This window comes from Maniola hyperantus, chromosome 15 (assembly GCF_902806685.2).
Source record: "Maniola hyperantus chromosome 15, iAphHyp1.2, whole genome shotgun sequence".
NCBI lineage: Eukaryota > Metazoa > Arthropoda > Insecta > Lepidoptera > Nymphalidae > Maniola > Maniola hyperantus.
In genome coordinates this window covers 10,598,366-10,611,102 of record NC_048550.1, presented here as the reverse complement: position 1 = coordinate 10,611,102, position 12,737 = coordinate 10,598,366, and the positions used below count along the sequence as shown (strand labels likewise).

At 36.4% G+C, this 12,737-nt stretch overlaps 1 protein-coding gene across 1 annotated transcript; it reads left to right on the top strand.

The window, feature by feature from the left end:
- The first annotated feature begins 353 nt into the window (after positions 1 to 353).
- Positions 354 to 12,486, top strand: LOC138403336 (endocuticle structural glycoprotein SgAbd-1-like). Its single transcript, XM_069503479.1, has 7 exons — positions 354 to 382; positions 915 to 1,115; positions 2,206 to 2,310; positions 2,671 to 2,772; positions 10,018 to 10,215; positions 11,282 to 11,386; positions 12,345 to 12,486. The coding sequence occupies exons 1-7, from the start codon at positions 380 to 382 to the stop codon at positions 12,471 to 12,473; spliced, it is 843 nt and encodes a 280-aa protein (XP_069359580.1). The 5' UTR covers positions 354 to 379; the 3' UTR covers positions 12,474 to 12,486.
- Positions 12,487 to 12,737: the final 251 nt, after the last annotated feature.

Below are 12,737 nucleotides of genomic sequence, written 5' to 3'. Positions count from 1 at the left end.
TTGTGTGCCTTTATAATAAAATAAAAATAAAATAAAATTTGGCATGCAAATAGCAATTATTATGACGTAGGCATCCACTAAGAAAGGATTTTTGGAAATTCATCCACTAAGGGGCTGAAATAGGGGTTTGAAATTTGTGTAGTACACGCGGACGAAGTCGCGAGCGTAAGCTAGTGATGAATAAATGAATTACTAAATTCTATGCTACACCTGCAGCTAAATTATTCTTTTCCTAGACACGAGAAATTCACTCAAAACGAGATGATAATGAATTCAAAGCTTTTTTTATGACATTATAGACATTACCTATATAAAGTCTAGTATCGGTATCATCAGCCAGACTGACGTTAATTCAGCTCCATAACCGACTTGCAACAAAATGGTAAGAGAGCTGTATTCAATAAAGAAATTTAAAAAATTCATAATGCGTAACTTATTGATCAGGATAAGTTAAAATTTTGAGTTAGGTGATAAAAGTTTAAGGAAGCTTTCTTTTAGTGAAAATTATGTCCAGGATTTATCATTGAATCAGTAGACTGGGACTAAAAGTGCAGTGCTGCCTTACTATTTCTAAAAAGCAAAAAACAGTTTTTGTGTTATCGCCAAGATTTTTTTTGAAAAAAGAAGCTAGGATGCCTAGGACAAGGTTTATTGTTAGTTTTTTGTTTGCCCTTATCCTACCTAATAATTTTTACTTAATTTCTGTTTATTGGCGATAACTTAAAAACTACTTTTTGCAGTTGACCCCTTTTTAAAAAGGATAGCAGCGTGGTGAAAGGACCACTTTAGGTGGACAGTGAACGAATAACATCAAATGAGTCGCAGGAGCCGTTTACATCCAGAAAGCGGAAATCTTTGTCTAGCTATCGGTTGAGTCGAGTGTCGACAAAGATCTTCTTACTTTTTTTTTTTAGAAATTCCTAGTCATTCTCGCCGTCGCCGTGGCCTGCGCCGCCGCTGACGTTTCCCACATCGTCAGATCTGACGACGACTCGGCCCCCATCGTCAGGTCAGGCTACGAGCTCAGCCCCGAGGGTACCTTCCAATACTACTACGAAACTGGCAATGGCATCAGCGCCCAGGCAGACGGTGTTATGAAGAGACTCAACTCAGTTGTAAGTTTACTACCCTCTAACAAATAAACCTGGAATAGCGGTGGAATAGTTATACTCTATTTTGTCTTTTTCCTTCAAATGACAAATTACTGATGACAGAGAAAGACAAAACAGAGTATAACTATTCCACCGCTATTCCAGGTTTATTTGTTAGAGGGTTAGTCTTCTATATAGTAGCGGGCATAAGCTAGTTTTTACTAAAATAATACGGAAAAATGTATCCCTTTTAAACAATACTAGCTTATGCTCGCGACTTCGTCCGCGTGGACTACACAAATTTCAAACCCCTATTTCACCCCCTTAGGGGTGGAATTTTTAAAATCCTTTCTTAGCGGATGCCTACGTCATAATAGCTATCTGCATGCCAAATTTCAGACCGATCCGTCCAGTAGTTTGAGTGTTGTGCGTTAGTAGATCAGTCACTCAGATAATAAAATCGAAAACATTGAAAAATATTGATTTGGTTACTTCATAATTATAATAAAAGTCAACATGAGACTACATGACCCTACGAAATCGCTATCTCTTTCTAAAAGTCGATTTACAATATTTTTTACCGGGTAATTCATTAAGCACGGGCTCACACCTCTTATTTTTCGGAGTTATGTGCGTTTTAAGAAATTAAACATCAGTCGCTTTAACGGTGAGGGAAAACATCGTGAGGAAACCTGCATGCCTGAGAGTTCTCCATACCTAATGTTCTCAAAGATGTGAAGTCTGCCAATCCGCACTTGGCCAGCATGGAGCAAAACCTTTTCATACTAAAAGAAGTACTATGTAGTGAACTGGCTATGGGTTGATCGTGATGATGATGATGATGAAATTCATTAAAGTCAAGTCAAGAGTGCTTAAAAACTTTTAGTTTCTTCTTAAAAACTTCTTCGCCTACCTTTTGATCTCTTTTCAACCAATCTATACTATATTATATAGCTGGCTGTGAAGATCCAGTTGATCCCAAATATAGGTATTTGTCTACCTAACTTGCAGTTTAGGAGCATTCAGTAATTTTCAGTTTCACAATCACATACTAAAGAGATGAAATGAGTTCTATGAGTGTCTTACTACTACTTTTTATGGTTTCTTCTCTCAGGACGAGCCCGCTCTTGAAGTTACGGGATCCTTCCGATACATCTCCCCCGAGGGTACTCCCGTGGAGACCACATACGTCGCCGGCGAGCAAGGATACGTAGCCAGTGTAAGTATTTCCTTAAAAATTGGGTATTTTCCTACTTTTGAATTTGATAAATATTATTACTTTATTATAAATACATACAAGCAAATATCCAAACAAACGTTCTTCACAGTATTGGGGACATTACGCAGAGAAACTTTCAGCTTTTATAAAATAAGGAAGGTCCGGCAGTCGCTAACTCTCTCTCTATTAATCAATCACATGGATATCACTTTGGTAATCAGCACGCCCAAAATCTGCGAAAATGTCACAAACCTAATAATATATATTCGTAATTCCTTGCGGCATCGAAGCTTTACCACAGAATATATAATGTTTTACCATAACATGTTTACCGTAACATGTGTTTTTTTCTTTTTACAGGGTAGCCACATCCCAGTCCCTCCACCAATCCCAGAACTGATCCTGCGTGGTCTTGCCTACACCGAGGCCCACAGACCCGCTACCGACGAGAAGGTCTACAAGGCCTACAAGCCCTAAGTAATCACGTTCACATCTAGACTAAAATATACTGGCACTTGATAATCGGATTTCTGACTTGGCTCACGTTGTTTTGTTTTTATGTTAAGCGTCCTAACATGTAAGTTAATGAGTTGTAATAAAGTCTGACATAAGTACAAACATTTTTTTTATCTTTCTTTTATTTTATTTTTTAAATAAAAATGGCGAGAAAACGAGCAGGCAGGTCACCTGATGTTAAGCGATTACCGCCGCCCATGAACATTTGCAGTACCAGAGGAACCACCAATGCGTTGTCGGTCTTTCAGGAATTTGATGGTCCGCCCCTTGAATAACCCCATGTTGTAATCTAATGGGAACACCGCCGAAGGGAGTTGATTCCACAGTTTGCATGTGCGTGGAAAAAAGGATCTGGGAAAGGAACGGGTGGAAGTCTAAGACCTTATGGAAATAATTTCTTTATGTGACCAGATAATAAAGGTCCATAATATATGTTTCTCTCTATTTATGACCAAAACCCCTCTGAGAGGAGACCCATGGTCTGTAGTGAGCCGGTGATGGGTTGATCATTGATGGTGATATTTAATAATTACTAGCAGACGTACTTAAAGCTGGCATTACGTATGCTTTGAATGAACTGTCCCATCTCTCAGCTATTACCTTCAAAATAATATTGGAACTGCTCTCCAATTGGGTATTTGACTCCAATTTTTTTATTACTTTATTATAAACTAGAATAAAAATAATGACGTAAACTGAAACAACTAATTAAATCGATCAAATAATAAAAAAGTTATCAGCATTTAAATATTTCTGATTAGGCAGAGATAGCGATATAGAATTATGACGTCACACCTTACTAATGCCATAGTAGCTTCGTGTGGTTTCATACAAATTTTCGTTTTGCGAGAAAGGGAAAGAAGAGAAAGAACCTCCCACTCCAAAATTAAAATGCCTGTAACTTTGTAAATCTTTGTTGAATTTTAATATCTTTTTCAGCGTACGTCATTATTTTTATCCTAGTTTATAATAAAGTAATAATATTTATCAAATTCAAAAGTAGTAAAATACCCAATTCTGCTTTCTCTTCCGCTTGTTGCAAACTCTGAGTGAGCTCACAAAATTATCAATATGGGTTATTTGTTATACTTAATATTAAAATACGTGTTAAGTAGTAGTTTAGTAAATAATTTAATGTTTGTAATAAATTGCTTAGTACCTAGGTATAAGATGGTTTAGACTTCAGAGTACACTGCTGCATTCGGACTCCCTGCAAGGACAGTGAACGTTATGGTAAAATAAATGGTAATTTTTTTTTTTTTAAACTAGAGATACCTGCGAAAATTGTAATAAGCTACTCGTCGGGGCGGGTCGCTATTATTTTGTAATGACAGTTATTGTGTGTCTGTGTGAATTGGCCTTAACCTTTAAGGTCAAGGATACCACGCGGTCAACCTAATCAACTGCGTGCCTATGCAAATTTTTTCGTTTAGATTTATGTGTTTGAATTAGCTTCCCACTTCGACAATATACGCCAAAGAATAATAATTGATGTTTTATGATCATCTAAATCTAGCGAAGCTGTGATAGCCTAGTGGTTAAGGCTTTCGCCTTCTAATCGGAGGAAGGGGGTTCCATCCCGGGCACGCACCTGTAACTTTTCGGATTTTGAATATCACCTGCATGCCTGAGAGTTCTCCATAATGTTCTCAAAAGTGTATGAAGTCTACCAATCCACACATGGCCAGCGTGGTAGACTATGGCCAATACCCTTCTCACTCTGAGTGGGGACCCGCACTCTGTAGTGAGCCGGGCGATGGGTTGATCATGATGATGATGATCATCGAAAAGGCAACTATTAATCGTGTTTATTTACTAGATGATGCCCGACTTTGCCCGCGTGGATTTAGGATTTTAAAAATCCTGTGGGTACTCTTCAATTTTTCGGGATAAAAGTAGCATAGATGTCCTTCTCCGGGATGCAAGCTATCTCTGTACCAAATTTCGTCAAAACGGTTGAACCGTATAGTCGTGAAAAGCTAGCAGACAGACAGACAGACACACTTTCGCATTTATAATATTAGTATGGATTATCGGTTCACATTTTTCAAACTGTTGAATTCAGTCACACACAGCGTTATAGTCTGATTTCGATTTCGATTTTTGAAGATCCTATTTGGTTTTCCATGATGAAAAGTGTTCTATCTCCGTCCTCCCCAGGATGCAAGCTATCTACCACAGGGTTAGAGGTGCGTGCTTAACCACTAGGCTGTCTCCGCTTCTCCATCATGTAGGTACACTTACCACAAATGGGATATGCAGCTGTTACTTAAATAAAATTATTTTGTCAAACTAGCGTATGCTCGCGACTTCGTCCGCGTGGACTACACCAAATCCCTATGTTACCCCATTAGGGGTTGCATTTTAAAAAATCCTTTCTTAACAGATGTCTTCGTCATAATAGCTAACCGCATGGCAAATTTCAGGCAGATCCGTCCAGTGTCTTGAGCTGTGATTTGTGTGTGTGTGTATAGATCAGTCAGTCAGTCAATAAGTCAGCTTTTCTTTATTTCTAGATAGCTAGCCAAATAAAAATAAAAAATACAAATTATTTTATTACATTTTTATAAAATAGTTAAAGTTAAAGAGTAATAAAGTAACTAAATAACTTAAAGCTCTTAGCACCTACCAAAAATATGAGTTAAAATCTGTATAAATCTATACTTTCCTAATGATTTAAAAACTAGGTCTAAATAAAGCACCAACATTGATAGCCCTAATTTATCTATTTTTAATTTTGAAATAAAATGAATGTTTCCTACGAGAGATCACTAAGTATTAATTGCCTCGCAAGCAAATTCTGATTTTTTAACAATTTTTGATGCCATTTTTAGATATTACTAGTAATGCCCGTGACTTCATCCGCGTGCATAATAATTTAAGAATATCGGGCGAACTCTTTAATTTTCCTAGATAAAAAGTAGCCAGGTCACTTTATAGGTAAAAAAATCACGTCGAGTCGCTGCTAACTCGCGGCTAGATTGAAGGACAAAGCAGCAAACATACATATTATTTTCATGTTTATAATATTAGTAAGATGTATATTCAAGTTATTTTCTCTATTTTTAAAAAGCTCTCAAAGAAACAGATAGAAGAACGTGTAAAGTGCAAATTCACCCAAGTCCTCGTTTTGGCGGTAGCAGTGTTGTATACAAGAAATACAAGAAAACAACTAAGTATAAATCCACGGTAGACGCCCGTAGAGCAAAAAACTCGTCCTAGCGTTTTCCCTGTTTTTTGACCTACCGGGATCAGTCAGCCGATGTTTTGACAGACTGGTAGTTTTTACAAGAAGCTATTTCTGAATGGTTAAAGATTATTTACTAGTTAAGGGTAAACGAGCAAAAACTAAACATCTGTGATGTATCTATATTAACTGGCTATTTATATATGAATTACTCGTCAAAGTAGCATTAAAGTTATTCAAATTAAAGTTAGCAAAACTTTTGCTAAATAAAATTGGATATTGTAAATGATCACACCTTTGATAACTTACTTGTAAGGATGTTTATATTAAAACTAGCTGATGCCCTTGGCATCACCTGCGTGGTTTTAGGTTTTTTTTTAATACCGTGGGAATCTTTGATTTTTAGGGTTCCATACCTCAAAAGGAAAAACGGATCCCTTATAGGATCACTTTATTGTCTGTTGGTCCGTCTGTCTGTCTGTCCGTCTGTTCGTCTGTCCGTCTGTCCGTATATGTCTGTTAAGAGAATCTAGAGAACATATTATATTTCCCGTTGACCTAGAGTCATGAAAGGTGAGTAGGTAGGCTTATAGCACAAGTAAAGGAATAAATCCGAAGAAAGCGAATTTGTGGTTACATCACAAAAAAAAATTAAAATGTGTTCATGAACAAATATTAGTATTTACAATTTTCAAAGTAAAATAACTATACCAAGTGAGGTATCATATGAAAGGACTTTACTTTCTACAGCAAATTTTTATTTATTTTATGAATAGTTTTTGATTTATCGTTCAAAATGTCGAAATAACACGGAACCCTCGGTGCGCGAGTCTGACTCGCACTTGGCTGGTTTTTTCGAAATAAAAAGTAGCCAATTTCTGTCTCCGGGATACAACTACCAATCTCTGTACCAAATTTCGGCAAAATTGATTAAACGGTCTGTAAAAATTCCGAGGGAACTTTTTGATTTTTCGGAACAAAAGTAGCCTATATCCGTCCCCAGGATGTAAGCTGACTAATTGACTATATTATATTAACTACATCAAAATCGATTAAATGGAGGGACCGTGAAAAGATAGCAGACAGACATAAACATGCTCGCGAATTCGTCCGCGTGGACTACACAAATTTCACCCTATTTTACCGCCTTGGGGTTGAATTTTCGAAAATTATTTCTTATCGGATGTATACGTCGTCATAACTATCTGCATGCCAAATTTCAGCCCGATCCGTCCAGTGGTTTGAGCTGTGTGTTGATAGATGAGTCAGTCAGTCAGCTTTTAATTTTATCTATAGAGATTTAGATTTCAGTATGGATAAACCAACTTCAGTTGACTACAGGCTACAAACTATTACATTAATTACGAGTAATTAGATATTGTCCACTGTGGAGCTTATTTTCCTCTTCTTCGAAATCAGAGGTTGTTCAGCCTAATTTTATACTATTAGCTAGATCTTCACCTAATTATGGTATCACTCTGAAGTTTAAAGGCTAAACCCATCAAAAATAAAAAAAGATTCATTAATCCACATTTTTACACACTCATGATACAAAAGAATAATTGTAAGAGATATAAATCAAGTAAGTTTATTTTGAATAAATTGTACGATGAAAGCTTTTTGAATAAGTTATCGCGACGAATTACATAAATGCGAATTATTTTTGGTGTATCTATTTACAGATATTATTATACTTAGTATCAAAGTATTTTATTTTAGTAAGTATAATATTTTACAATGAATATTTTCGATATTAAACTCTTGAAGTAGAAGATGTCGCGAATACACTGCGAGAAAGTCACGGCCACAGTACATGAGCTTTGCGACCCGTCTCGCATACATTAAATAAAAATCACACATTCTGGTATTATAATAATACTATTTTTTCACATCAAAGACTATCCATATCTCAAATTCATTGTCAGTTTTCACATTGCTGCCTAATCTCTACCGTCTCTGAAAGGACTATTTTGAAAATGATATTACTACCAACCTTACCTCTTTATTAGTAATAATCTTTTGTGAACAGTTTATTGGATTAATAATAATACAATGTTCTCAAAGGGGTGTGAAGTCCAATCCGCACATGGTCAGCGTGGTAGACTATGGACAAAACCCTTCTCACTCTGAGAGGAGACCCGCGCTCTATAGTGAGGCGGCGATGGGTTGATCATGATGATGATAATGATGATGAATAATAGCTTTAAAAACCTACCTATATAAAACAGAATGCTTATTAGTATAGCTTATTCCTGCGGATTTGTTCGCGTGTTCAGTAGTTTGAGCTGTGCGTTGATGGATAAGTCAGTCAGTCAGTCAGTCAGTCAGCTAGTCAGTCAGTGAGTCAGCCAGTCAGTCAGCTTTTCCTTTTACAAATATACATTCGTAGATAGTTTATTTCTTGCAAATAGCTTTAATGACTAATTAAAAAAGTGGCAGTCAGTGGGGACTGCAGACAAAATTGAAAACTTAAAACCGAATAACAGTGTTTTATGGATTTACAAATAATTTGTAGTTTCAAAAATTATTTCACAATTGTAAATTAAAACCATTAAGATAAGTTTAGTTCTTACATCTATCGGCACTCCGAGCACTAACATTGTCGCTGACGTGAGAATTATACAAATACTTACTTATATATAGGTACTTAAATTCTTAATTCATAATATTAATATATAACTATTCGTCTTACTTAGTACTGTAGTCTGTGTTAAATACTGTCATATTGTATGAGGAGGGCGATGATCACTGTAACACAGTTTATACTTCTGCAGGATCATCGTTCCCATTTGTTATTGTTTTGTAAAATCAATGTGTGAAAAATAAAGATTATTATTATTTAAAAAAAATTAGTTTTTTAGCAAAAAGTCAAAACTGTTGATTACCATAAGTATGGGTACACTCTAAATCCGTTAAATGACTTTAGGCATTAATGCATTAATACAACCTCTGTCAATTTATTCTTTGCTCAAACGTGAGAATTTCATGCAAAAAAAGAGATAATTAATTCATAGGTCGATTCTGGACATTCAGAAATTACCTATATATAGTCAGTGTGGAGATCATCCAGGCAGACTGACACTTTAGCAGCTCGATAACCCACTTACAATATGGTAAGCAACGCTTTTGTATTAAGTAATGTTATCTAATAATGAAAAACAAATAGTTTTAGACATGGTATAAGTTCTTTACTTTCCTATCAAAAGATTAAATTGTAAATTTTAAAGACTTTACCTTTGTTATTAAATATTGTATCAATTTATACATCAAATGTATATAATGAGACTTTAGATTTTATAAATAACTTATTAATTTACAGAATTTACTATACTTTGGACAATTGCGATTTTTTTTTTGAGTTTTGACTTTTCGACTCTCTTGGCCGTAAATGTTCTGAGTTAGTTTGCTGGTTTTGCTACAATAGGCCGCTTAATTAGTTTATCCACTCTAAAACAGCCATCCTAGGGCGTATAATCGGAAAAGTGTGTCCGTCTATCCACCCCGGATTAGAAAAATATTATATACGAATTCCATTACGGGGCCGCGGGATGGAGAGAGGGACACGGTTTTCCGAGTATACACCCTAAGCTACTAGCTATTTTATAGGGTGAGTAAACGAAATAAGTCAGGCTTTTTAATAAGATTTTGCCAAGATGCTTATGTAGGGAATTGTGTGGAATCCATCATTAGTATCGCTTTATTTCTATAAGATAATAACCTGACTTAAGCGGATGAGCTAAGGCTAATGTCTATATAAAATACTTCGACTTTGCAAAATTTCAAATGAGAGAATATCTTCTGACATAATATCTGTCTCGTTTTGACAGACAGTAAAGTCTGAGCAAAGTGAAAGTATGCCCTACCTAGACCTCGGCATGTTTTTACCTATGCTGTAAAGAAACAAGCGACTCATCCCTCGCTGTGCAACCTAGCACGTTCCCGGTGAGCAAAGGGAGTCTTAAGACGATGTTTCCTAAAATTTCCTTTCGATATCTTTTTTCTAGCAATTCCTAGTCGTTCTCGCCGTCGCCGTGGCCTGCGCCGCCGCTGACGTTTCCCACATCGTCAAATCCGACGACTACTTGGTCCCAATCGTCAGGTCAACCTACGACATCAACCCCGAGGGTAACTCCTACAATTACGCCTATGAGACCGGCAATGGCATTTCCGCTTCCGCTGAGGGAAGCACGAAGCTCGTTGACGTAAGTTTAAAAAGCTCCTCTTACTAAAATAATATAAGTGATCAAGTTTTAAAACGAGCCTAGCTAATTGTGTAGAAGATAATATTATAATAGAACACAATAGTTAAGGTACAAAAATCCTTAAAATTATGAAGAGAAACGGTGGCATAATTATCACATTGTTGGTTACTTTGAGATTCGTTTGAAAATACCTGATAACCACCGCTAAGGCGCTAACATGTCTTGCCAACGATCCTACTGGACGATACCACTGGAGTAATAATGTACACAATTATTGTAGTAACGACATTACTGCTGGCTGGTGAGATTCTACGTTAAATTTAGCTAAGCTAGTTTTAAGAAGTGGGTGCCTGGGTCTTGGGGAACCAGGGAGCACGGACACTGGTCGGCTCCTTGGTTCCCCAGGGACTACGGCACCCTACCTGTTTCTACCTATTTGTAAATTTGGCTGAATAAAAGGTTTTTATTATTATTATTATTATTAAATAACGGCGATGATGTCGTTATTAGAATAATGAATTTTTTAAATCATAATGGCGGCCATTTTTATTTTTTTATTTGTTGTTATAGCAGCAGAATAGGTGCATGCTGTGTAAATTTAAATTCTCTGTCTTTTATGGTTCATGAGATACAATCCGCCGACAGATAGACGGACGGACAGTGAAAGCTTAGTAATAGGGTTCCGTCAACACACTTCGGGAGCGGAACCCTAAACACGTTATGGTTATTAAAATAAGTTTTGACTTTTGCAAGATGATTTTTTATAAATTTTTATTCGCATCATTTTTTCATGAACATAGTTTTTTATCAATTGATATTTTTTTCAAATCTAATAATAGTTAGGTATAGCTTGACAGGAATATAAAAAACTTTGATTTGGGGGCGCCAGTAGTATATTGTTTAAGATAAATAAGTAATGGTCTTGTATAAATTAGTTCCACGGATTTTCCGCAATATGGCGAGGTGTTTTATTTTCCTGGTCAGCCTTTACTTTGTTGAACACAATAATTATATATATCCACAAACAAATGCGTAGTTTACTAATAGTAATGTTGAATTGTTTCAGAACGAGCCCGCCGTGGTAGTTAGGGGCGGCTTCAGATATACGGCTCCCGATGGCACCCCCATTGAGACCACTTATACCGCCGACGAGAATGGTTACCAACCCCAAGTAAGTATATGTAAAGATTATGAATGTTCCTGAATTTCAGCCACACAGAAGCTTTTGAAGAACGACTATCATATACATATGCATAGATATATATAAGGAAAATCTGACTGCCTGACTGACTCATCTATCAACGCACAGCTCAAACTACTACTCTCAGAAAATAAGGAAGGCCTGGCGGCAATATTATAAATGTGAAAGTGTGGATGTTTGGATGTTTGTTACTCAATCACGCAAACACTACTGGACGGATTTGGCTGAAATTTGGAATGGGGGTAGATTATACCCTGGATTAAAACATAGGCTACTTTTTTTCCCGGAAAATCAAAGAGTTCCCGCGGGATTTTGAAAAGCCACGCGGACGAAGTCGCGGGCATCAGCTAGTAACAGAATAATAAAAATCAAGTTGTTGGTGTGGAACAACGCAAAATTTTGTTTTTAAAAATACCTGTTTGGAGTTTTTATATAAAATATTCATTTTAATAGAAGAAACCTTGATCTTTAAATCATTGGATGTTACTGTGATAGGTATATCATTAGGACGTCCGTAATTCGGCTGACTGACGTAACTGATTAATACTGAGATTTTAGATTTTTTTAGTATATGTTTATTTAGGTAGGTATATCTTGGCATTTAAGAATTACACATAATAATTATTAACTTTGTTTATGAGCGATTGACCATTCAACTCCTTTTTAATTTTTCGTCCGAACTTTATTTTTTCATACAAAATGGTTACAATACTTCACTACTAGTTAATGTATATAATTATGAAAGCATGATTTTTTTGTCCTTCAATCACGCTACACCGGATCATGATTACCTAGCATACGAACCCTGTACACGTACAGTGCACGCGCCACTGTCTATAACAGACTTAAGCGAAACTTTTTACAAGTTGATATTGATTGCTGCTATACAGATCACAGAGTATTAACCTTATATTTTTTCAATTTACAGGGTAGCCACATCCCCGTTGGCCCCCCAATTCCAGAGGCGATCGCCCGCAGTCTTGCCTACATCGCAGCCAACTACAAGGCCCCCGAATACGCGGCAGAGCGCGTCGCTGAACGCGTCTACAGGCCCTAAGCGATGACTCTCGATTGAACAATGACTCGATTGAACTTCACCCAGGCGAACGATTGTTGGACCAACCGATTTTACCCCCCGTTTTTGTTTTGTTTTTCGTTTATGTTAAGTGCAGTCAAATGTAAGATAATAACGAGTTGTAATAAAGTGTGACATACAATTATTTTTTGTTTCAATTTTTACTATGCACTACAATACTTAGATATACTTAGGTAAAAAGAAAGAACTGGAAAATTACCTCAATTTCATTAACATGAAATTTTT

Coding starts and splice junctions, on each gene's coding strand:
- LOC138403336 (XM_069503479.1), top strand. Junction 1,116..2,205: donor TGAAGAGACTCAACTCAGTT/GTAAGTTTACTA, acceptor TTCTTCTCTCAG/GACGAGCCCGCTCTTGAAGT. Junction 11,387..12,344: donor AGAATGGTTACCAACCCCAA/GTAAGTATATGT, acceptor TTCAATTTACAG/GGTAGCCACATCCCCGTTGG.